Below are 26843 nucleotides of genomic sequence, written 5' to 3'. Positions count from 1 at the left end.
GTTCATCTAGCCCAGCACTGCATCATCTGACAGTGTCCAGTGCCAGATGCTTCAGCTGGAGTGAACAGAACCAGGCAATTTATTGAGTGATCCATTCGCTGTCATTCAGTCCCAGCTTCTGGCAGGCAGAGGTTTAGGGACACCCTGAGCATAGGGTCGCCCCTGCCATTTCACCCACACTTACCTTTTCAGGGTCTTTAAGAACTTGCTGCCAGGGTGGAAAAGGTGCTTCAGGCTTTTGGAGACTGAGTGCTTCCTGCTCTGGGGCTGGTTCTTGCAGGACTCTGGAGAACAAGGCAGCATAGAGAACAGTAAATTAGGATGTGGGGGCGCTATTTGTACAGTGCCCTCCACCACAGCATGCTGACCCTGGAAACGATTAGTGCCAGTGAATGGTGCTGGGGTGACAGTTCAGTCTTTAATCAGAGACCAGGTATGGTGCATGGGTGGTGCAAGCTTCCCCACATGGATTCAGGGCTGGGTTTGACCCAGTGACCTGTAGATGAAAGGCTTTACAGCCTGATATGAGCCCCACTTCTCTGCTAATTTGCTACGTGCTTGTAAGACTTCTGCAGTTCCAGAACTGGGAGCAGAAATGCAGAGGTACAGCAAGAAAGGCTGTTCTGGAAGCCAGCAATACCAGTGATCTCAAAGGAGCCTCCATAACACCCCAGGACTGGGGTGCAGATCTCAGTCACCCCAGAGCCTCTGGATGTTCCTCAATATTAAAGAGAAGCTGGTTACAATCTCTTCCCTCATGCTTTCACTGGCTGCCTCCTTCATGTCTTTTCACACAGAACACTGGCAATGGCTTTGTCTCCCCCTTTCCTCTGACCCTGCTGATACCAGCAGTGTTCCAGGGTTCCCAGTAGCTCCTTCTGCTAAGAAGCAATGCAAGTGGAGGGGGGCAGGCCCAACCCAAAGCCATCTAACATCTTCTGAAGGGGCACCACCCCACCAAGAACAGCACTGTCATGTGCAAAGGAACATGCTGTAGGGAGGGACAAGCTGTATTGATTCTTGTGTTAAAACTCAGTTATCAGAACTACTCCTCTTGTGCCTATCTAGTCTGATTTCATCCCTCGGAGCAACTCCTCCTAGCTAGTAGGGGTTGGCTCACATGCTATCCTAGCCTGTGCTGTAGAAACCATGAGCTTTGCATCGGCCTGCAGACCCAGACTCACCATGGCAGACACAATGCTGGTGCACAGTCTTCACCTGGCTGAGAAGGTGATCTAAGGCTTCGGCTTGTCCCCTGCGCCTTGGTGCTCTCCCATCATATTCCCGCCAGTCTATGGGGAAGGAAGGTGACTATTACCTCAGTGTAGGTTTGACCAGTGCTGAAGCTGCCTCAGGCTGATGGAGCCTCAGCTACCCCCTTTCAGCCTCACAACTAACATTCAGGAACAGCTGTTTCCTTCTATTTTCTACCCCACCCTCCAATGTCAGGTCTCCATGAAGTCACAGCATGCTACATGGCTCTTTACCTCATGGCTGCCTCATCTGCCCACTCCATAGACAGCAGCAAACTACCGTAGCCAAGCCATGGGGTAGGGGTCTATGGAGCCTGTGAGAAAGCCTTCGTTGTCTTCTTTTCTCTTGCCCACAGGCCTCTCATAGCTACGCTTTCCCGAGATGGATGGGATGAAGTGAGCAACCCTTGGAGCTCAGTTAGTGACACTAGCTGGGAGGCATTGCTGCCTAGAGAAAAACAGAAGTCACCAGGGTGGCTCACTCGACAGGAGAAACTACATGCCTTGCATGGGATACTGAGTCAGATCCCCAGAGGATGCAAATGGATGCAGCTCTGTTGTCTTCACAGGAGCCGTGCACATTGACACCCGCGGAGGATCAGGACCAATATTTTGTGAAGCTACGGAGTACAGAAGAGGGGAGCCAAGATTCAGCGGAACAATAACACAGATGGTTCCTTTCTCTTATGAATAGATGGGATAGGCAGATGTTGGAGCTGGGAGCCCATTTTGTGACGGCCATGCGAAACCTGCATTGTCCCATGGCAGCAAGTAGGCTTTGGAGACTGATCTTGGGTCATTCTTCAGAGACAGCACAGATCTTTCTTTCGCTCCCCATCTTGCCCTGTCTCTCTCTCTCTCTCTCTCTCTCTCTGGATCAGTTCAGATTTTGGAGAGACATTGGCCATGGCTAGCACCTGCATACTGCCCACCCACCCAACAGTAACTGTGAGTGGTCAGACTTTAACAGCTGTGGCCAGGAGAAGGAGATGACAAATCAAGGTAAAGAACAAGGTCGTGTCTGCTGCTGCTCTTGACTGTTTGTTTAAAAATCTTTCCAGTGTCTTCCTCCAAGACTTCCCTGGAGCTGAAGCTTCCTCACACCAGTCAGTGCTGAGAGCACAACGCACCTAGACAAATAAATAAATAATCCCTCTGGCCAGCTCCACCTGGTTATGAGGTGGCAGAGCTACTGAGTGAGGGGGAATCAGGGCTGACTGGTCTTTTACATTAGCTGTACCTTAAATTGGTTTAAACCCCTCTGTCTGGCACAGTGCTGTTTTCCATGGAAAGTTCAGCTCTGTTAACTTTGGCTGGGATTTGGCACTATTTTTAGGAGCTTTAAAAACACCCAGGGAGGTGCCTGGCTATATTACATTGGGAACGCAAAGGATTTGTATACAGGGGAGTAATATTAAAGAAGATAAAAATAAACAAGTAGTCTGCTTAACTTCAACTCCATTTATACATACCTGCTATATCAATATGCACACATATAATGCAAACACACGCACAGCCTGATTCTCATTATGCTAAGGCAGCTTTACACTGCTCCTGCACTGTAAAGAGGCTTTAAAGTGAGTCTAAATGTAATTTATACTCACTGCCAGAACAGTGTACAGCCATTTCAGTGTAAATGGTAATCAGATGCACTATCTATACTGTTTATACACATTACTGTACATGTATACACCATTATACACACATAGCAGAATGTAGATCCATTTATTATTTATATATATGTTCTATATACAGAGCTACATCTAGATTTATATATAGATCAACACATACACACATTATACATCTACATCCAAATCTCTCTATATTATTATATACATAGATCTAAAACTGGATCTAGATCTCTACATTATTTCCATTACACATACATCTCGAGATCTAGATGTAGATAGATATCTAGATTCTACTTTTCATTCACCATAAAGCTGCTTTACACTGCTTGCAAAGTGTAAAGGGGCCTTAAAGTGAGTAGAAGTCATTTGCTTCCACTCTCAGGCCCCTTTTGCCTGCCAGAGTGGTGCAAAGTGGCCTCTTGCTATAAATGGGAGTCAGGCCTGTAACATCCGCAACCACTCTCAGAAGTCCAAACCAGTTCACACAAGGCAAGCAGCAGCCCCAATATACACAGTCCCCCATGCTCGTACTTACTGGAGGGGATAGCAAAAGGTGGCACTGAGGCTTGTGGGGGTCCCCAGCCCTTCATGTTGTAGGCCGACACCTGGACGTAGTAGGCTGTGCCCTACAGGGGATGGGGAAGTAAGCGGCAGTAAATATGACTGGAAAGTCTCACAGACTCATAGCATCCCATTGCTCCCAGCACTTGTAAGGGAGTAGGATTCCCTGCAGTCTTCCTTCTCCTGGAGCAGGGATGGCCAACCTGTGGCTACGGAGCAGCATGCGGCTCTTCAGCATGAGGCTCCTTGTATAGGCGCTGACTCCGGGACTGGAGCTACAGACACCAACTTTCCAGTGTGCTGGGGGGTGCTCACTGCTCAACCCCCTGCTCTGCTCCAGGCCGGGCCCCCGCTCCACCCCTTCCCCCCAAGACCCCTGCCCCTTCCCCCAAGCCCGCCATGCCGTCATTCCTGCCCCTCCCCCACAGTGCCTCTGCCATGCGAAACAGCTGATTGCGGTAGGCAGGAGGTGCTGACTGGCGGGGCGGGTGGGAGGCACGGGGGGCTGGAGGGTGGGAGCTCATGGGGGGGGCTGGTGATGTATTACTGTGCCTCTTTGGCAATGTATATTGGTAAATTCTGGCTCCTTCTCAGGCTCAGGTTGGCTACCCCGCCCTGGAGAGTCTCCATGGCATTATCCATCCCCTGCTCCTGCTACACAGAGGAGAGTGCCACAAGCTGGGAGGTGAGGGGCCAAATGAACAACGTAGCCTGCAGTCATCCGTGCTCATGCAGAAGCAGCTGCAGAACTGACAGTGATCTACAGCTCACGCCACGCGTTTGTGGATTAAGAGCTTTCAGGTTTTCTGGGAGATGGATGGACAGACCAAAGCTTTCAGTGCTCATGAAACAAACAATGGTGGCTCTGGTTGAAGCTAGGCACAGTGGGCCCGATTTTAGGTGCCTAAAGATTTGGATAGGCACCTTGTGGGATTTTCCAAAGCCCCTAAACACCTTTGGCCCACTGTGTTAATGACCTTCCACTATGACCTGCAACATCCCACTATTATTGCAACTCCGTCACTGGCCATCCATCCTGACTCACAGCACTGCCTCCCTTTCTAGTCCTACACTGCCCTGCAGCTCTGCTGAAGATTTTCCCATCACTACCTACAATACCCCTTCTTTCCTCCTGTCCCGGGTCCACACACAGCTCTGACAATGCGTTTTGATCCTGATCCAGCTCTTTAGTCTTGCACCTCTCACACAGCTCATTCAATCACACTCAGTCTTTCCCTGCAGCATCCCCACTATCCCAACCCAGAGCCCCCATCTGACTCTGCTAAGGCACCAGCTGATCTGCAGCTTCCCTTGCTACTCAAGCCTAGGAACTGTATGGAGCAGAGATGATCAATTATGCCAGAGTGTGAGTGATTTAGGGTACGTCTACACTTGCAGCGGAGTGTAGAGTACAGGCACCAGCTAGCACGGGCGTAAACAGTACGTGGTGAGGCACAGCTTAGGTGAGTAGAGTAGAGTGCCCTATGCACCTGAATGCTAGGATATGTATCTTACATGCTCTCCACATGCCCAAACAATGCCTCCCCTGCCACACTTCTATTTTTAGCAGTGCAGTGTCCCACGGCCTCCCCAGTTGCCAGAGCCCTTTCCCAGGGCCTCCCCAGCTGCCAGAGCCCTTCTCTGCGGCCTCCCCAGCAGCCAGAGCCTTTCTCTGCGGCCTCCCCAGCAATCAGAGCCCTTTCCCACAGCCTCCCCAGCCACCAGAGCCCTTCTCTGTGGCCTCCCCAGCAACCAGAGCCCTTCCCAGCGGCCTCCCCAGCATCCAGAGCCCTTCCCAGCGGCCTCCCCAGCAATCAGAACCCTTCCCCGCAGCCTCCCCAGCCACCAGAGCCCTTCTCTATGGCCTCCCCAGCAACCAGAGCCCTTCCCTGCAGCCTCCACAGCTGCCGGAGCCTTCCTCTGTGGTGTGTAGCTACACACAGTGCCTGTACTCTACATGCTGCCATGAGCATAGACATAGCATTATAGTGAACTTCTGTGTCTAGCTTTAATGTCTAGCTCAGGGGTGGCCAACCTGTGGTTTTGGAGCTACATGCGGCTCTTCAGAAGTTAATATGCAGCTCCTTGTATAGGCACCGATTCCGGGGCTGAAGCTACAGGCGCCAACTTTTCAGTGTGCCAGGGGGTGCTCACTGTTCAACCTCTGGCTCTGCCACAGGCCCTGGCCCCACTCCACCTCTTCCCACCCCCTCCCCTGAGCCTGCCATGCCCTCGCTCCTCCCCAGAGCCTCCTGCATGCCTTGAAACAGGTGATCAGCAGGTGTGGGGATGTAGGGGGAGGCGCTGAGTTGGCAGGGCTGCCGGTGGGCAGGAGGCGCTGGGAGCAGGGAGAGAAGGAGGAAGCTGATGGGGGGCTTCTGACGTATTATCGTGGCTCTTTGGCAATGTACATTGGTAAATTCTGACTCCACCTTAGGCTCAGGGTGGCCACTCCTGGTCTAGCTCCTCCTGCTCAAACTCCCCTCCCACTGCAAAACTGTCTTACACCAAGACAGTAGCTCCATCCATTCACTGCAGGAGCCTCTCTCATGATCTCTCTGCCCCCCTGATGAGGAGTCTCCAATGGCCTTTTCACTTCCTCAGCACTACTCCAGATAATACCATCACACTCAGGCTGGAGTTTGTGGGACAGACTTGGCATATTGGCTTAAAAGCTACATCTCTGATTCAGGTGCCACGTTTCAAGTTTGTCACTGAGCCACACTTCTCAGAGCCATGGCTCCTGTGTTTGCTTTCTGACCTGCTTCATAGCACCCTGGGAAGGAGACCACTGACAGGCAACTTGGGCCCGGAGGATTTTAGAGACATTGGCCCAAACCAGCCCATGACCTTGGTAAGCTCTCAGATATGGAACTGGAGGCTGGTTCTCATTCCCAGTTAGCTAAGGCCGTGGTTCTCAACCAGGGGTATGCGTACCCCTGGGGGTACAAAGAGGTCTTCCATGGGATACAGCAACTCCTCTAGATATTTGCCTAGTTTTACAAAAGGCTACATAAAAAGCACTAGCGAAGTCAGTACAAACTAAAATTTTATACAGACAATGACTTGGTAATACTGCTCTATAGACTATACACTGAAATGTACATGTAATATTTGTATTCCAATCAATTTATTTTATAATTATATGGTAAAAATGAGAACATAAGCAATTTGTCAGTAATAGTGTGCTGTGACACTTTTGTATTTTTATGTCTGATTTTGTAAGCAAGTAGTTTTTAAGTGAGGTGAAACTTGGCGGTACGCAAGACAAATCTGCTTCCTGAAAGGGGTACAGTAGTCTGGAAAGGTTGAGAGCCAATGAGTTAAGGAGTTGGTGAAAGAATCTGATCTTTGCAGGTGGATGAGGAATCAGCCCCTGATTTGCTGGCTAGTAGGAGCCTGGGTAGAGATGGGAGCAGGGTGGGAGATGGGATTAATTAGAGGCTTAGTGAATGAACCTATTTTCTCTCCTGCTTGTGGATTCTGCATGCATGGGAATTCCCTTCTCCCCATTCCCTCACTATGCAAAGTAGCCAAAGCTGTGCTGTGGAAACCAGATGCTTCTCCAGTCCCCTGGGTATTTATCGTTTCATGGGGTCTAGGGGTTATATGGAAGATGCTACCCACAAGGGTTAACTGGTGGATCCTATCCTGTCTGTGAACAAGGATAAGCCATCCCCTCCCAGGGGATGGTTTGGGGAGAGATGGGTCACTTCCCCAAACTGCTAGCAGCATGTCAAAAAGCAGGAGTCCTGCATGGCACTAGGATTGAAGGGCTCATTGATCTAGAGTGCTGTCCCCAGGATCAACAGCAAATGTGTCTGCATGGCCGCCCAGAGGAAAATCTGAACCAGCATGCCTTCTGGCTGCCCCCCTTCCTTGACAGTGCTGCTCACTGACTCCACTCCCAACGGCCCTCTAGCTGCAATGGAAGTGGCAGCAGTTTGGCACTGCCATGACCTCTTCCCCCACTGACCTTTCCACCCCCAGGGGTCTGTGCCTTACACTGGTATAGCCCCTGTACAAAATCTCGCGCTGGGCTCTCAGTCCAGAACCATTCCCCAGCATTAACAAGGAGTCCTGCACTCCCCTCTTCCATTAACCCTGTGCCCTGCAGGTTGTAGTGTCAGCTAGGGAAGATCACTGCATGCATGTGTGTTCAAATATGCATAGTGGCATATTGGGATGTGCTGTTCTGTCTCTTGGCTTTTTAAGGTTCCTTCTCCTTTGTCTTGTCTCTTGGAGAAAAGCACCACGGGTATTTGTGCAAAAGAACAAAGGCTCAGTACCTTATTACGGGTACAACTGGCAGTCATGTTTTTGGGGAGCTAGAGAGGCAAGTACCCACATGTGAACTCATAATTCACAACTGCGGGTGGAAGACACACCTCGCCTGTCTTTGGAAAACTTGGCCCTAAACTGACTAAATATGGCATCTGTAATACAGAACCCTGGGGGAACACACTTGCCAGATGGCTGCTTGGAGCTGCAGGGGGCTCTGTGGCTCCCAACACGGTGCCATGCCCACACAGCACAGTATGGGTACCCCATGTAGAGGGCACATATGGGGTTTTGTGTGGGGACTCATTCAGGCTGAAATTCACTTCAGTCCAGAGAGCCACACAAAGGTGACTATCACTCTGAGTGGAGCCAGGCCCCTGTGGGGAGTAATCCTGGAGATGGCGATGCTTGCTAAAGAACAGGCTACAGCCATACTCAGCTGCCCTCAGATGACTCTAGCACTGCCCCCATCTGAGCAGGACAGCTCTCCCTGGAGCCCATCACCCCTCTTTACTCCTTACACACAGCCTCATTGCCATGGCTCAGAGTGAAGGGATGTGGCGCCGCGATCACTTACCGACATGAGCCCCCGGATCGTGAAGTGCAGGTTCCTTAGTTTGTCGATCACCACCTCCCCTAGGGGAGGGGAGAAAGTTGGGGAACAGCTCCATTCAACTGCAAACAAAGAGAGCCCCATGGCCTTGTCAGTAATTGGGAGGCATTCATGAACAAGGAGAGGGATGTAGTGCTTGGCAGGCAGACTGGGCTAGCTTACATGCCAGGCTGCCATGGACGGTACAGCTGCTGTAAGGGGATTGACTATGAAATCAATGAACTAGATACAGCCAGGCCAGCTGCGTATGCTGCAGAGATGTCTGAGAAAAGGCACAGCGGAGTGAACGGGAGAAGATATGATATGGATCGGAAACCAACTGCCTGGAGAGCCCCCAGGCATTCGGCACAATACAGGCGCTCCCGCGGACTCAACTGTATTTCTGGACATAGCAGAGACTGAGCATAGAGCATTTGGGGAAAGAGATGGAGAGGCAGACAGACAGACAGGCTAAATGGACAGACAGATAGACGAGCCTGGAGATAAAAAGACAGACACATGGACCAGACAAAGGCAAGAGAAAGGCATAGAGGGGGAACAGATAAAGTAGATTAAACATCAGGATTTGGTGGTGCCTGGTAAAAGAAAACTCTTGTGAAAGCCAAAGATATTAGAGGACACACCAGATTGAAAAGGAGGGATCGGAAATCCCTCTGCAGGAGCAGGTGCTAGCGCCAAATGGGCCTTGTTCCTGTGGGATCCAAGATCAACCCGAGGAAGAGACAGGGTTGCAAAGTTCAGCTCCAGACCCAAACTTCTTCTCTGTCTGGGTGTGTACGAATCCTGGTTCAGCCCAGAGTATGTTCGGGCCAGCTGCAAAGTTCAAATATACAAACAAACTTCCTGACGTTTCCAGGGTGTTTGGACCAGGGTTTTGCTCGGGGCCCATCCTGAGTTGGAATTTGAGATTCCCTAACACAGACTCGATAATGGCATTACAAACGTTATTCCTATGGACATTAATGCCCATTGGTCTTTGCTGTGTCTGGTATCAGTTAGCAGTGACTGGAAAGGGATCGTTCAGCAATAACCAGGCTGCCCTGTGGATTTTTACTCCTCATCAACAGTTGTGTCAAAGAAGAGGGGAAGGAAGCAAAAAACCCCTTGCCTCAAGCCATAGCAGAGATCACTGGTCTGTAGTGAAATCACACAGGCTCTGACATCACAGGAGCTCTTTCCATCTATAGTTCCCAAGCACTTTAATACCACAGATGGGGAGGGGAAAATGACTCACCTCAGGACACTGAGAGTCACTGGCAGAGCTGGGAATAAAACCCAGCTCTCCTGACTCCTAGCCTGGTTCCCTAACTATTAGACCATGCTGCCTTCTACCCCTGAGTATGGGAGCATCGGCCTGCCCTGTTCTGGCGTCCAGTAGGGGCCACGGATGCGTGGTTCTCCCATGGCCTCACCTTTGTATTTGGTGACAACGGCTGAGTTGACACTTAGGGGCTCCCCGAAGGTAACCTGCACAGAACTGCTGCTGGCCACAGACAGGTGCACATTAGCAGGTGGGTCCGGCGCACCTGGGAACAGAAAGGATAGGGATAGGTACAGAAATGTCCAGTCATGGGGAGGCTCAGGGTGGAGTGCACTCTACTGTGACTATCTGGGAGAGTATCAATCTGCTTCTCCCATGGCAATCCCCCCAGCTTAGTGCAGTCCTCTCCCCAGAGTCCTACTCCCCAGCCATGCACCGCTTCCCTCCTGCTCCCTGTGCTGGTGCTTGTTGTCCCCACCCCGTGCCATGTGCAAGTCCATGGGGCACTCACAGGCATGCTCGAACCCAGCTTTCATGCGCTTGTAAAGCCGGTATCGCCACTCCCAGGATTTCAGCTGCTTCTCCTTCTCTGAGGAATCAACGTTGGGCGTCTCATTCACCACTTGTGCTGTGAACTCGTTGACTCGCTGCTCTGCCTCCCGCACCAGCGTTGCCAGATGCAAGGCGCGGCTCTCCAGGCTCATGACTGCCAGGGGCAGGGAAGTGAGAGAGAAAGAAGACAGGCCCGTTAGGTCCAGCCCACTGCACGCAAGCCCCCAACTCATCTTTGATTCTACGCTGTGCCCTGTGCTTCTCCTTTATGTACACTGTGACATGTTCATCAGCTACTTGGCCTGATTCACATCCTCCAGGCAGCATCATCAGCTATTGTTGGATCATATTAAAGAAGTTCTGTATTAAAATCACAAATGAGTTTGATTCCCCATAGTTTAAATTCCAGGGTATTACAAATTAAGAGTTCTCTTGGTCTTTGGTACTGTTTCTCTCCCTCTCTGTGTGAAACTTGCAAGCTGCTAATTGTGTTAGTACATTCTAAGACAGAGTCTGTTCTCAAAGCAATTCTTTGTAACAACTACAACTCACACAGAGAGAGACTCAAAGCAATACTCTGTAACAACAGAAACAGCACCCAGAGACTCCCCACCCTTTTGTTGTATTCATCTTACTTTGTTAACAATTGTGATTAAAATAGAGATAGAGGATGTATGTGGATGGATGCTTGGTGTAGATAATAACTGAATGATCAGGGAGGTGCCAGCCTAAGAATCCAGTGTCCATTGGCTGAAGAAGGCATCAAGTGGAAATAATGAGAGGACCCACGGAGGGCAGACTGGAATCCACCCAACAGCCTCAAGGATGGGAGAACCAAAGAACAAGATAACATCTGGCAGCACGGAACCATCAGGAATGTGCCATCTGCTGATTGATTCAGCAACAGCACGATGAAGCAATTCCCATAGACTAGCACAAGAATAAATTCCTATAAAAATGGACCCTAGAAAGTGAGAACTTTGGGGTCTGATTCTGCAAACCAACTTCCAGGAGCATCAGATGTGCATCTGACAAGGCCCTGCTCCCTCAAGTCCAGGCCACCTGGCCAGTGGCTTGGCATGAGCAACTCTAAGGCTGGTAACTATGATAACAACCTTGCAGAACCTCTGTGTGTGTGTGTCTGTGTATGAATGAATGTGTGAAGAAATATGAAACTGAACGGAATGTTATAGCTATAACTAACTGCTTACTATGATTCTTTCTGTATTCACAATAAATGTGGCATTTTGCCTTTTCCCCTATAATAAGATCCTTCTGGTTTTTATTTTATTGGTATAACACAATGGCCATGAGCAATATCCCAAAGCTACCTGAGGTCAAATCCTCACTCCCATGCACACAGCTGGAATGAATGGGCTTTGAACAGGGCTTCAGGAGGGATGGAATGGCACAGAGCTGATCCTATGCTGTCTCTCTGGCCAGGAGGTCCATGTAGTCACAGATCTACTGGCCAGGCTACCTCCCCGTCCCCACCCCTCCGTACAGTGTCCCGAACTAGTGCTCGTGTCCTTCCTGCAGGTTGCAGGAGCTGGCCCATGGCTCCAAACTAAAGCTTTCTTGAGAGTAAAGGGATGCTGTCTGTTCCCAGGCACTTGGCCACTTCTCAGGGTGAATGGCAGGGTGAGCAACTTTGAGACAGCCTGTTCCCACCAACTCCCCTCACCCTATTACACAAACTCAGCTGGCTTGGAGAATTGGGATCAGAGTCTGAATGGCTGGGTGCCAATCAGGACTGACTATGGTCTCTGACCCTTCTGAGATTTGCCCACCACTATGCAACGTGCCTGCTCTGGAATACCCCACAGTCCAGGAAAAGTGAAAGTCGTGCTATTTGTCTGCAGAAAGCAACTGTGATCATTTTTCTATTACCCCCTTAAAACATGAAGCCAATCCCCTTCCCTGCTGCTAGCTGGTATTTCCTCCTGCTCAGAATAGAGGCCACTGTATGAAATGAGACCTCCATCAAGCCAAGCAGATGAGTTAACAAGCTGCTGTACAACCTGCCTTCAACCCTCCCACCTGTGAGAGTGACTTGGCTATCTACATGGGCTGATACCTTCTGATATTCACAGCTGCTCTATACCATGTCCACCCTTCCCAGGGAAGTCTACGGGCTTTCCTGACTCCACTGGAGGTAAAGGAGCCCATCTGTTTGTCTGAACTCCTGGTCTCTGTCTGCTCTTCTGGCAGCTATCCCCACTACATGTTGTCTGCATGGACCCACTGCCAGCCCAATCCCCAATACAGCACAGCCTCGTTGCTGGGAGACAGAATATTCCTCTATCCCTGAAGGCAGAGTGATAAATGCTTAACAAGGCATCCCCTTGTACAGATTAAACTAAGTGACTTCATTTAAACAGGGAAACCTCATTCCCCCACGGCACTGGACAAACCGTTCATGGCTCTTTATGGGACACTCAATCCCCACACTTCTATGCTGAGCAAACACCACAGGAGGTCTTTACCTACCAGCTCCTTTATCCAGCAGAGACTGCGAGATCACAAGAGGTCCAGGAGAGGCTGGGACAAACTCCTAGCTCCATCTTCCCACCCTCTGCTGTACGGAGCAGTCCCCTTCTACCTCACGAAGCAGCTGAATGTGCCTTGAGGCCAGCAAAGGGTAGCAAGTGGCAAGCTCTGGGAGGGGCACTGCAAAGAGACATCCACTTGCCCCTCTGTTCAGGAAACACATGCTGCCAATCTCAGGAGGGCAATCACCTACAGCAGAGGGGGCACATAGGCCTCCTCCTTTGACCTTCCACAATGCACCAGGCGCCTATTTTTAAGTCCTACTGTGCTCTCTTTAGAAACACACATGCTCCCAGCTCAGCCTGTCTTGCAGCCCTTGGCTGTCCATTTCCCAGGAAGGCCTTACAGAAATCTCTTCTGAGCTCTCCTGCTGTCTGGCTCCCTCCTAGTTTTAGATCATGCCACTGGGTTTGGGGACTTGTGTCACCCCAATGCATCTACCTTCTCGCTAACCCTCAGGATCTCACACTTCTCCCTTTGCACCACTCCTTGCACTACAAGCCTCCTCCCGTCAGCCTTCCCTAGGTCCTCCCTGCCTTCTTCCTTTGGGTCAGTGGAGCAGAGTGGACTCTCAAAGAGGAAGACACTGGCCCAGGCACTAGGGTGCCTAAATGCTACGGTAAGCGGAACTCCATTAGCATCTAAGACAGAGTGCATGAGACGCAGCAGAGCAGGTGGGAGTGAGAAAAATACCCCGTAATGGTGACTTACAGTGTGGACTCTCCTTGGCTCCAGCCTGCAGCAGCATCCTGGCAATGGGGGCATTGTTGGTCATGATGGCGATATCCAGCGGCAGTAGCCCCTCACTGTTTGGGGTGTTAAGGTCCAGCTCCTCTGGGCTGTACTGTTTTAGGAGTTCCTGCACCCTGTCCAGATCCTGCAGCTCAACAGCCTCAAAGAGAGCTGCATTACTCTGAAACTGCAATGACACAAGAAATGGGCCCCACTGAGCTTGGGGTGCTGGGCATTGCAGCCTCACCCCACTTTCCTCACTGAGATTTGGCCAGGGTCCATTCCAAGTCATTATACGGGGTTCTCAGTGTATTTAGCGCCAGATGGATGGAGAGCCGAGCCTCACGCCTATCCACAAAACAGGCTCTGAAAGGACAGTAGGGACAGAATGGAGTCTATTGCCAATCTCCACCAGAAGGGCTGATCCTTGACATCATAACACCATTAGGCAAAGGGGCTCCTTATCCACAGCTGTTCCATGCCTAACACGGCACACAGAATGCCGGTGGATTTGTCAGGCACCTAGGCCTGTACTGATTAGTACTGATTAGTTTGTATTACTGTAACCTCGAGGAGCCCCAGTCATGGACTGGAATCCTATTGTGCTATGCATGGTACAAACAGAATGAAACGACGGTCCCTGCCCCAAGGAGATGACAATACTAATCCTTTGTTTTAAGAAAGAGCAAACGACCCCCTATCCTGAGGAACCATTCAGGACTGGATTCACCTGCTCCAGGAGGGACAGAATTTACTGTGGCTCAGACCCCACAGACATCCAGCCAGCGATGTTGCTGGGATGTGTGCATGAAGGATAGAGTATAGCCTGGGATCTCCCCCCCACACTCGTCTCCACCACCAGTGGAGTCACACCGGGGTACACCTAGCATTACCACAAGCCCGAGTTTTGGTCTGAACACCCACAAGCCCAAAGCACTCACAAGATAGGCCTTGCGTAGCTTCTCCTTCTCACTCCTCCCTGGCAAGCTGCCCTCGTCGAACGAAGTGTAGTTAACGCGGAACTTCCCCGAGAGGTTGCGGTAAAGCCTCTTGGCGGCGTTCGGGGAGGAGGGTCCCGGCGGCTTCCTGCCCTGGGCCAGCTGAATGTCCCGCATCTGCTGCGTCATCTTAGGTGAGGAAGACCTGGCATATGGAGGAATAAGAGAGAGTGAGATAATGATGCACAATGAAGCAGGAGCAGCTGGAAGAAATCTGGCCTGTAAACACTACCAGGAATGTCGGTGGGTCTATGTTGGTCCCATCATCACAGCTTCTGGGAGCCTCACCTACACCCGTGAACCTATATAACACCACGGGGAAGTATTGGCCTTCTCCCACAAACATGGGATGCAGACAGATTACTCAAGGTCATATGGGAAGGTTTTGGCAGAGCCTGGAATTGGACCTAGATCTCCAGGTCCTTGTCCAGCACCTGGACCATAAGCCCATCCTTCAGTATTAGGGTGGGATTTTCAAAAGCACTCAGTGTTGGCCTAAATCTGCTCCCATTGTCTTCAAAGAGAGAAGAAGCTAGCCCAGTGCTGTGCACTTTTAAAAACCCAACCACTGAGAATCCATCTATTGACAATGATTTATCTATCTATCTAGACCTTTGCTGTCAAATATGGTCAAGTTTGAGAATGTGCAGCCTGATTTCCCTTCTCTGTTTACACTAGTGTAACTCCTGATTTACACCACTGAGGAAAAGGAGAATCAGGCCCAAGACAGACAAATGAGTCACAGTGAGCTAATTTTTAGTAGACCCTAATTAATTTCTGCTTTGAACATTAATTTGTATTGCATCACTTGGAGTTTGAAAATGTAAAAATAATCTGAAATTAAAACCATGCATCCAAAAAGACACATTTTTTCCTGACTAGTTGTTTCCACTCACATGGAAGAATTTAAACAGAACAGAACTCCATCAATTTCACTTCAACTGCACGTCCATGAAATCTGCAGACATTTTAACCACATCCGGCCCACGGGACCATCCTGCCCGGCCCTTGAGCTCTCATCTGACCCCGGCCCCTCCCCTGCTGTCCCCCCTGCCCCGCAGCCCCCGCTGCGCAGGCAGCGGGGCTGTGAGCTCCTGCCAGTCTGAGCGGCATGGTAAGGGGGTGGAAAGGGGATGGCGGCAGCGCATGTGGCGGTGGTGGGGTGGGGTTGGGTAGGAGGTCCCGGGGGGCAGTCAGGGGACAGGGAGCGGTTGGATGGGGCGGAGGTTCTGGGGCGGTCAGGGGTCTGGGAACGGGGGGGTTGGATAGCGCGTAGGAGTCCTGGGGGGAATGTCGGGGGCAGAGGGGGTGAATAGGGGCCAAGGGGCAGTCAGGGGTCAGGGAGCAAAGGGGGTTGGATAGGGAGTAGAATCCGTGGGGGGGAAGTTTGGGGTGGCGGGTCCTGGGAGGGAGTGGTCAGGGGACAAGGAGAAGTGGGGGTTGGATGGGTCAAGGATTCTGACAGGGGCAGTCAGGGGTGGGAAGTGGGAGGGGGCGGATAGGGGGTGGGAGCCTGGCTGTTTGGGGTAGACAGCCTTCCCTACCTGGCCCTCCATACAGTTTCCCACCCCGATGTGGCCCTCGGACCAAAAAGTTTGCCCACCCCCTGTTCCATACAAATAAGCATCCAGAAGTTTGGATTCCTATTAAAACATTGAGAGTGCTAAATTGGACTAACAAATTGGGTGAGATTTTGTGCCAGATTTCCATGACTTTCCTGTATGGTCAGAACCTAGAGAGGCTGAGAAAAGTGAAGATGAAAAGATTTTTTTTTAAAGAAAAAGTTATATAAAAGTATAGGACGTCTGAGTAATTTTTTATCTGCCCATCCCTCCTTTAACTCCAAGGTGCTGCTGTGTCTAATGTCTAATCTTCTGCTGGTGATCATGGTTCCCCTAACTGCAGCAGAAGTTAGTACCAGAAATGCAATAGAAGCTGAACTGGTTGAAGTTTAGAAGGGTCTGTCTCCACTGCAGCAGGGAGGGAGCCTCCCAACCTGGATAGACAAACATATATTAGCTAAGCTCGAGTTAGTGCACTACAACCAGCAAAATGGATGTTGTGGCCTGGGCCCTGGCTCTGGCTAATCATCTGTGTACAGACCGTAGAGAGGGCAGGCACAAGCACATGTAGTTAGGTGCAAACACACTGGAATATTTTCACTGGAGCAATCTGACAGCTGAAAATGGAGAATGCATGTGCATACAGTTGCATGTGCAAAATATGGGATTTACTGAAAAGCCTGGCAAAAGGGGTTTGTGCTCAGTTAACCCTTCATCTCTCATTCAGTCAAGGGGAAAGCTTTTATACAATAAAAATTAAGGGATTGCAAAGATCCGAAGTCATTCAAGGAAAACTCCAATGACCTTAGACTTTGTAGCTAGATAACTAGCAAGGACCCAACTGTGCCACTTTCTCTCAACCTGAGGAACGCCTTTGTCTGCAAAATCCTACAGAAATCATCAGTGAAACTGCTTGTAGAATAAGGTGCTTTTCTCAATAGAGTTTGGAAATACCTGTCATTATTCCAGCCTCTCACTGGGAGCTAACCCTTTGAATGAGACGTCTAAGGCCATGTCTACACTAGGAGTGCTCTGCCAGTACAGAAGTACTGGTATGCTACACTGGCAAAGCGCTCCTAGTGTGAATGCTGCTATACTGGCAAAACTGCATTTAATTCTATATAATAAAACTGCCCCCAATAAGGAAAACAACCTATACTGCTAAAAGCACAACTTTGCTAATAAAGTTGCATCTACACAAGGGACTTCTGCCAGCATAGTAAGTGATCAGAACCCTTTGCACAAGGACTGACGTAGCTATGCCAGCAGAAGTCTGTAGTATAAATGCAGCTTAAGCAAGGGTCCACTTTGATGATACAGAAGGGTTTTTTTTTGCTATTTATTATATAGTTTATTATATTAATAAACTAATACTAATTTATTAGTATAAGCTAATTTATAATAGTTTTGCTATTATAAAACACAGACCAGGACATTTAAAAGTCATTGTGAACTAGGCTCTTTATTGCAAGAGTTGATTTAATACCCTGGGACATTAACTGAGCATCTTTAAAACCACTCTTACCTTCCAAACAACTCTAAAGCACTTAGGTTTCCAATATTTTCAAATGGCCAAGCTGAGTTAGGCAGCCTTTTTCTGCATCAGACGTTCAAGGGAAGCCAGTGTGGGTTGACTGAGGACTGCAGGGCCAAGTCCCGAATGAGTTCAGATGAACTGTTTCTTTTTATGATAGAGATATCTCAAAAGGACTTTTCTTAGTGATTTACTCTTCTCTTCAATTAGAGCTAGTGATCAGAATGTCTTTTTGTACCCCACAGCTTGTCCAATATGGGCATGCTTAGCAATTAAAAACTCAGTTACATACGCAGGCAATTTGCTCTGAGAATCAGCTTCTCCTTTGCTTACCTGGCAAGTCCTGAGCTCTGGATTTTGTGTGTTCCAGTATTACCAACCCCAAGTCTTCAAAAAAAATCACGAGTCAGGCCCAAAAATCAGGAGATTGGCTTAAAATCAAGGGATTACTAAGAAAAAAATAAACTGAGGATTTTTTTTTTGCCTTCTATTTATTGAGCCTTTTGGATTCACATTTGCAAGCTTTACTCTCCAACCACAAGGGAAACCTCGAAAGCCGAGGTTTTCATATAACACCATGACTCCAGGTGCTGGGGCTTTAAGAAAACACCAAATATTGCAAGACTCACAATAGAATTGCAAGTGCTGAAAATACTGAGTGTTTCCTTGCAAATCCTAAAAACACATCTTCCTAAAGTGATGGACCTATAGGTGGAAGTTTCATCAGTGACGTGCGTGAAACAAGGACAACTGAATTCTGGACTTGGCAGCGAAGTAAATGATTTATTTAAAAAAAAAAAAAAGATAAGACAGGGAGTATGGTCTTTTGGTTAACACACAGGCCTGTGAATTAGGAGTGCTTGGTCAGTTCCCTGCTCTGTGTGACCGTGAGCAGATCACTTCATCACTCTGTACCTCAGTTCCCTACCTGTGAAATGGGGACAATAAGACTTCTTTAGTCTTGTCTAGTCTTGTCTTGTCTATTTAGATTGTAAGCTCTTCAGGGTAGGGGCCATCTCTGGGTGTGTGAGGAAGAGGAGGCGGGGGGTTCTTGTTCCTACTCACAGGCTAAGGGACTCTGTATGGAAGCATGTGATCACAGTCCGTTTGCTCTGCTGAAAGCCAGCCTAGAGTAAAGTGATTGAGAGTAAAGTGTTTTAGGTAGCAGCCTGTTTTGTCTCTCTGTTTTGGGGTTTTTGTAAACTATTGTTCTAAATTCTAAGAAATAAATTAGTGTTACTTTGTTAGCTTCCAGCAAGAGTATTTATATTTTTATTTAATTTCTTTATGTGTATGTCAGGAAGACATGGACAAACACCAATTTTTACTTATATGGAGACAAAAATATTAATTACTTTAAGATTAATCTTTGTTTGTCTTTCTTAGCCTCCTTTAATCCTTTGCACACCTGGACATTATAACTTGTTATTCACCTCTATAGGTCGTTACCTAGATTCCTTGTTAAGCAGAGTAAAATTGTCTTTCCTCCCCTCTAAAAACGTGATCAACATGTATAAAATGGCTGGGATTTACAGATCCTTTTCATCTTGGACTATGGGATATCATTGGAATTTGGGGATTTCTCTCTTTCTGTACCAGATTCTGTATCTTTACTCAGGTTTTATGTCAGCAAAGCCTGTCTTTGATTTCAATGCAAGTTTTCCCTGAGTAGATACTTTAGGACTGGGTCCTTCACAAGTAAATCATCTGTCATGTGAATAAGTGTTTTTATTAGTGGATCAGCCACAGAGAAAGGGTCTGATTCTACTTCCTTTGCAATCAATAGCCAAACTCCCATTGATTTCACTTAAAGCAGGACAGTGGTATATTTGGTTTCTATACATTGGACAGAATGTATTTCACTGTTGGCCTCATACTCTGGTATATGAACTGAGAAATGTTGATGCTCATTTTCCGTGCAGGTCACTTTATTAGTTAAGAATCAAATACGGGTGAATGTTATAAAGAGTGTGACATGTCTAGCAGACTATGTCAAGATAATACTCTGAAGATGGAGACACAGAGAGCTGCGAGAGTTATAATGATTATCAAGAAAGCCAAAATCATATATAAGGATATTAATAGCAGCCTTGCTGCACTCACTTGATTATTCTGATTTTAGATTAGACACTCTGAGTTGCAGAATTGCCTTAGCTACTTTACCTTTTATTATTGTGCTATTTATAAATTGCAAATGATGGGGAAGTTGGCTGGCTCCTGCCAGTCATGTTATTTGGTTGGGTTTACTCTACAGATTAATAGGTCTGTTTGTGCTTGGAATAGGATTGAGCTGCAAAATTCAGATGCTGACCTGGATTCTGCCAGAGCTGGGGGGTGGTATGGATGAAAGGCTTTGGTTTGGCCCATTACGAAAATGGACCAACTATGAAATTCTAAGTTGGGTTCAAATTTCTTCAAAGTTTGGAGTGTCTGGCTCTGGGGATTTGGCCTTGGCCCATCTCTTTGAGCATATATACTATAGTGGTTTGGATTTGTATGCTGTGCTTAGCTGAAGGATTGGTTTTGTGTACTATGTTGCTGTTGGTTGGGGAGATAGAGGGAAGGGGAGATGATTTTTTTTTTGTGGGGGGAGAGGAAGAGTTGTTAACTTTGTAAAAATGTAATACAAAGACAACCAAAAATGAAAGAACAAATAATTTTCCTCTGCAAGCAGGTCTCTTTTCCAGAGTCCATGAGCTATGTAGAGTCCACACTCCCTCCCTTTAATAGGATCATAGAACATAGGTTAGAAGGGACTTTTGTATTTTATTTATTTATTTATTTCGGTAAATTAATGTACATTTCTAAACAAAAAGTAATTTCATCTTGGAAAACCAGAATTTCCCCTTTTGAAGATGTCAAAATGAAACAGCTCAACAATTTCAAAAAAGATTTGAAACATTTTTGACTACATTTTTTTTTGTTGAAACCAACCATGCATCCCATGAAGTGAGCTGTAGCTCAGGAAAGCTTATGCTCAAATAAATTTGTTAGTCTCTAAGGTCCCACAAGAACTCCTTTTCTCTTCCCCAAAAAGTTTCATCAAAAAGTTCCCAACCAGCTCTAAGAAGGATCCAGGATCAGCTCTGCTTAGTTCTCTGTAACACTGATGTAAATCCAGAGTTATTTCAGATTTACACAGTGTAACCAAGTGCAAAATGGGTCCCCTTATGGACAGCCAAAGTTTGTCCCCTCTAAAAGCTGTATAGGGATTCAATGAATGGTATAGCTCGGTTTTGCTGGTGCAAACATCTCTAAAGGCAAAGCACCACGTGGAAATATCAGAGTCCTGTTGAAACACCAAACAGGCCCTCTGGTCCTGCACAGTTGTCCTACAGAAGTATCAGCATTAAACTAGGGGTGGACATACTGGTCCAGATAACATCAGAGCCCGACCTCCCACCCCAAAGCTCTGATCTAAACTTCAAACCAACATGTTCTGAAGTTAATAAAAGTCTGATTTTATTTTTTTCTTTTCTTTCCACCCACTCCCTCTCACTCTGGAACCACAAAGCATTCCTGGGTTCTGGGCAGGTGTGAAGATATTTCATCACCACAAGAGAAGCTGCTCTTTTCTATCTAGAGCCCAACCAGAAGCAGGACACAGTGGAATTTCTCATGAAGATCTTTACTCTCACAAGACTCTCGTCCAGCTGAACCAATGGAGCAGCGCTGGCTTGTTTAGATGTGCATCTTGAGTGCTTATCTGAGTCAAACCTCTGAACTATTGAGATTCACCTATCCCTATGTGATAAACCCCACCCAACTTCTACCAGACAAACCACACAATACAAAGGGGATTCTCCGCTCCTCCTGACTACTCCCAGGGCATTGTGTGTGTAACCCACACACCTCTTGCGTGTGGTGCTCTGTCTCATCTAGTGGCACCAAGACCACTTAGAGAGAGAGATTAATAAATCTGCTCTACAGCCTTAGCTAAGGGCCACATGACTTTTATCTCATGCAGTAGAGACTCATGCACTAAACTCTAGAGATCCTAGGTTTGATTCTGCCCACCCACAACCGGGGTCTGTTGGTGTTACATGTGCATCACCGTTTATTGCTGCTTGATCACCTAAAAGGATGCCTATACAAAAGTACCACCCAGGAGAACCACCAGAACAGCAATAGCCCGCCTCTCCCTGAACACAGCATCACATTGGTAACATCAACCCTTTCCCTCTTGGAGCCCCCAAAGGGGCTCAGCCTCACAGAGGCCCCCCAGACTCTCACACCTCATCTGGATTATCCCACCACATGCCCTCTGGGATTTGTGCTGAAAATTCCTGCTGTTTCTGATCAAGGGGAAGGGATGTGGATTCCACTTCCTGGAGAACAACCTGTCATTGCTACACAGAGGGAGCTCCAGTGGGAGTTGCTCCAGCCCGCTGATTGCTATTGTGGCCGTGTTGCATGGGGAAAGCATGTAAGGAACACATGTGGGAGAAGCTTGCCCCTCTGCAGAGGGCCATCTGGAGACTGAAGTGGGACTTCACTTTGGCCATGCCTCGGTCTCTACACTGGAGTGGATTTTACCTATGACCACCATCCCAAGCAATGGGCTAGACCTGGGGAAGTGGCAGTGTTTTTATTGTATTTTAGGAAAAATAACTAATGGACCCGTGAAAAAATCTGAAGCACACTTCCTCTCGGACAGCAACCTTCCCCGCACCCTAATTCTCACATGCATCATCCACTAGCTGCAGCGTGAGAAGTCAACCTTGCTTGTGTCTCTTAACCTGGTGAATGCCAATATCCTCCCGCTCCAGGGAAAGAGAAATCGGGGCCCAGTTCTATTCCCACTGAAGTAAATGGTAAAATTCCTACTGAAGTAGAAGCTGGATCAGGCCCTTTGCTCAATAGATCCCTGAAGCCTGCCTATGTAATTCTGAAGTGTCCATCACTGCAGAGGTCAAGCTCTGTTTCGTTGGAGCGAAAGCTGCATTTCTTTTGCTGCTGGTTGTGCAGGGTCCAAAGAATGAATGCTGTACAAGATCCAATAAGGAAATGGGATGGAGTCCACAGGGATGTTATAGTAGGTACACTTGAAATTGCTGCTAACATATGTGAGAAATTTCCCTGTTATTTTCCTTCATTTTATTTGCTCTTAAAGAGATGGAAATAATTCGGAATTAGGGAGTGGAAGGATGAATCTATGTAAGTTAACTGCCCCAGAACTAAAAAGGGATCCTATGAGATAGTTATGGGCCATTTGGACTTGGTGAAGAGGTTTTGATTTAGATAGAGCTATGCCTTGCTGTGGAGCAGTTATGTGACAACAGCACACAAGTGTCACGCCCTTAGGACATGATCAGCCAGTAAGAGTTCCTCCTGATGATGTAGCCTACTCCTACTGGGGAGAATTAGTTAGAAGGGGTTTCTGAGGAGTCAGACAATTGCCCTCCTTGCTCTTGCAGTTTCAATGAAGCTCAGCTAAATTCATCTTACTCTGAACACAATCAGTTCTTGCTCTAATTACTTGCCTCCAGACTTGTAAATATAGTCACTCCAAGCACAACAGAAAGGACACACCCACAAGCTGGGACTTCGGACCACTGGCAGCTCTGTGTGTGTGCATGCCTGTGCATGTGTGCATGCGTGTGTGCATGCATGGCAGCATGGCATGGCAGTGATGTAACACGTAAGCTCATGCACAAATCAGTTACTGATGGGTCACATCAATCTATACCCAAGAAAAGGCTGAGGTCCTTTTAAATGAAGCATGAGGGACGGCCAGACAGTTAACCAGTGTAATTTTTTGAATTACAGACCTTAGAACAGACGTGCAAAAGATCTTTTAACTTCATCCCTCTCTTTCTCTGTAACAAAGTTTCCCTCAAACACAAGCAAATCCACTGGGTACTTTACAGCCAGGTGGTTTCTGTATATTCCATTTTTATGTTTCCAATGCTCTGTGAACTTGGCCTAGTAAACAGTGTTAATAATTGTTGTAATTATAGGATTTTTAACTTATTTAATTTAAGGGTGTATCCTGTTGGACTCTTTGGCAGAGCTAGTCGATTTCAGGCAGGGCCGTTTTACCCCGTTAGCAGGGCAGACAGGTTGAGAGCACAATGGAATGAACCAGTTTCATTGCAAGCCAGGCCAGAAGCATAGAGGGATGTAACGTGGAAGGGTCCTGGGATCTGGGAGAGCTGTCTAGGTTCCAAGAAAGGATATACAAACCTGGCAACCTACAGATAGACCTTGGGCCTTATTATCAGAGAAGCCAAGCAGTCATAACTTCAGTTGATGTCAATGGAGCTGCAGGTGCTCAACACCCTTGAAAATCAAGCCTTATATGGGTAATGACTGCCCCTATATGTGATTACCTATGTCCAGATGTCGCTTGGTGGCTAGTCCAAGCTGCATCCCAGTTCTCCTGCCAGTAAGGTCTGAATGTGAATGGATTGGTGTGAAAGAGTCTCTGCAGGGGCTGGTGGAGGCGATCAAAAGATGAAACTAAAGACTAAAGCAGTTCAATGAACTTGTTTAGCCCTCCCATGTCCTCCACTCCCACCTCCTTTAGACACTGGGTTTGGAAATTATTAGCTCATCCCTGCGCTTGTTGGTGCTGGCAAGAATGGGCAGATTCCAGAACAGAGTGGCAGACATGAGCTCAACGCCGTCCCTTTTGTCTGCAGAACCAGCGTGAGTAGTTTGTTACTTAGAGAAGTTGCTCCCTGCTGTCTACAGCCTTATGCAGCACGAAAAAAGTTGTGAGGCTTTGTGGAGAGTGAGAGAGAAAAAGTGAGAAAGCAGGGCATTAACCCCTTGGAAGGTAGAAAAAGACTCTGGGTGGAGAGGAGGTGGACAGAGAACTCTCCAGTGGAACAGCTCATCAGCCAGGTAAGCTTTTAGGTCGATGTCATGGAGAATGTGCTACCAAAATTTCCAGAAGTGGTAGCCACCAAATCTACACCCACAATTAACCTGCAACTTCCTTTGCTGATGAGAAGAGGATTCATGAATGATCCATCTTATCTGAAAGAGATATCAGCTCTACAGGTTGGACTCTCTCTCTCTCTCTCTACAGAGTTTAGGGAGATGATGATGACAAAAAAAAAATCAGGGCTCTGATTCATGACAGCACAAAAGCATATGCTTAAGTTCAGGCATGTGCTTATGTTCCATTGATACCAATGGGACGTAAGCACCCACTTTTAGTGCTGCCATGATGAGGGACACTTTTTTTGAATGGGGGCCTAACAGAAAACGTCACTAAATAAAGGAATAGACAAGTGGCAGGAGAAACCTCAAAATCCATACGGTGTCAGGGGAAATATCCCTACCCACAACACACTGAACTGCCAGCTTTCAGTGAGTGGGCAGTCTGATGTTGTCAAAATCTTCATGTCCCGCTGTGCAATGCTGCTTCTGCAGAAGAAACAAGAAGTCTGAATCCAAAGGGCCTTTTCTCTTTTGATTTCTCTTGGCCCCATCTACACTGGCAAGTTTCTGCACAGTAAAGCAGCTTTGAGCACTGCAACTCTCAAGGTGCATGCACGGCCAAGCCACTTAGTGTGCAGAAACTGTGCAGATGCAGGGCTCTAAAAAACCACCCAGACGAGAGACGTAGAGCTTTCTGCGCCAGGGCTACAGCACTGCGGTGCCAGTGTAGACACCATGGTGATTACAGCACTGCGATTGGCCTCCGTGAGGTGTCCCACAATGCCTGTTCTCACCTCTCTGGTCATCGGTTCGAACTCTGCTGCCCTGCCCTCAAGTGACCAACCATCAGCCCCACCTCGTACATTCCTTTGCAAATTTGAAAGTCCCCTTCCTGTTTGCTTGGTGATGCGTGCAGTGGTCTCAGTGCATCTTTCCAGGTAGCCAGGCCTGCTCCACGCACCAGACGATCCCCTGCTTGGAGCAATGCCGAGCTGCTGGACCTCATCGGCATTTGGGGAGAGGAGGCTGTCCCGTCCCAGCTGTGCTCCAGCCATAGGAATTATGATCCTATGGACAGATTTCTAGATGCATGATAGAAACGGGCCATGACCAGGACACATGGCAGTGCAGGGTCAAAGTGAAGGAGCTGCAGAACGCCTACCACAAGGAGCGGGAGGCAAACCGCCGCTTCAGTGCTGCACCCATGAGGTACCGGTTCTACAAAGAGCTGGACGCAATACTTGGTGGCAACCCCACCTCCACTGCGAAGGCCCCTGTGGATACTTCATTGGCTTGCATGCCAGTCAAGAGTGGACCAAACTAGGAGGAGGCAATCTTGGACGAAGAGGGGGAGGGGGACCCAAAGGCAGAGGATGACTCGGAAGTAGGAGATGCAGGCAGTCAGGAGCTCTTTTCTACCCCGGAGGAGCCTAGCCAGTCACAGCAGTCGGAGCTTGGCGAAGTGCAAACAGGAGAGGAGGCACCTGGTAAGTGGATCTGATTTTGGGAATTGCTGAAGCGAGTTGTTGGGGGCAGGAGGGTTGCAGAAAGCAGGCTTGTCTCCCACCTGATGCCTAGGCTGAGTGGCGAAACAGGCTGTTGATACACTCCCTAATTCATGGGAATCTCCCTCAGAGATCTCCAGAAAACTCGTGGAGATACTGGGCAATCCGCTGCTGCAGGTTCCTCAGCATAGCTGCTTTGTTTCTTGCCCCATTAGTGGTAACTTTCCCGTGCCACTTTGCCGTGATGTATGGGGGGACCATTGCTGTACACAGGCTAGTTGCATAGGCGCCAGGGCAGAAGCCGTAGGCTTGGAGAAGACCTCCCTTGATTCCCTGCTCACCCTCAGCAGCGAGATATCTTCCATAATGATCACCTCCTGTGGAAAGTGTGGGGACAGGAATGATTATCAGACCCACCCTACAATGCTGGCTCTCCCCAAGTGCCCAAGAGCCATGTGCCCAGTGTACAGCAGGGTCCGGGAACGGTGATTTACCCTGCCCCTGCAGCTACTCACCATTTTGGAGGTCTTGCGGCTCACCTGTGCTTGCCTGGGGTCAGCCAGTTAGCGACAGGTATGCGAATACTGGCTGTGTTTTAAAGCACTGAAACAGTGTTGTCTGTGTTGCAAACAATACAGCTTCTGTAAAATGTTGCATTTAGACTTCACAGAGACAACCTTGGGAGCACAGCCTCCCCTTTTGTTATCGGTGGCAGAATGGCTGCACAGAATTAGGAAGCGTCCAAGAAGAACTAAGGACGACTTTATGCATGAGGTTATGATGCACTCAGTTGCTGAGAAAAAGGAACTGAAGGAGTGGCGGGACAGCGAGAAGAGGGACCGAAAGGAGAACGCTGCACACCAGAAAGAAGCCACAGAGCAGCTTTTAACACTTATGGAGCACCAAGCAGACACGCTCC

At 48.3% G+C, this 26843-nt stretch overlaps 1 protein-coding gene across 6 annotated transcripts in view; it reads right to left on the bottom strand.

Annotated features, from left to right (window-relative positions):
• Positions 1–26843, bottom strand: part of LOC119862993 (ankyrin repeat and fibronectin type-III domain-containing protein 1-like) — a 617559-nt gene that overhangs the window by 20333 nt on the left and 570383 nt on the right. For all 6 annotated transcript variants that reach the window (XM_043493659.1, XM_038420625.2, XM_038420633.2 and 3 more), the window contains 8 exons: positions 14376–14577; positions 13414–13621; positions 10112–10306; positions 9752–9865; positions 8304–8401; positions 3420–3510; positions 1185–1292; positions 185–284 (listed from right to left, as the gene is read on the bottom strand). In XM_043493659.1, coding sequence (XP_043349594.1) covers positions 185–284; positions 1185–1292; positions 3420–3510; positions 8304–8401; positions 9752–9865; positions 10112–10306; positions 13414–13621; positions 14376–14577 — 1116 coding nt within the window. The remainder of the gene's footprint in view (positions 1–184; positions 285–1184; positions 1293–3419; positions 3511–8303; positions 8402–9751; positions 9866–10111; positions 10307–13413; positions 13622–14375; positions 14578–26843) is intronic.

The sequence above is a fragment of the Dermochelys coriacea genome, chromosome 10 (genome assembly GCF_009764565.3).
Source record: "Dermochelys coriacea isolate rDerCor1 chromosome 10, rDerCor1.pri.v4, whole genome shotgun sequence".
In the NCBI taxonomy this organism is placed as follows: domain Eukaryota; kingdom Metazoa; phylum Chordata; order Testudines; family Dermochelyidae; genus Dermochelys; species Dermochelys coriacea.
Note: the sequence above shows the minus strand (reverse complement) of the source record. Positions and strands in the feature narration are given on the sequence as shown.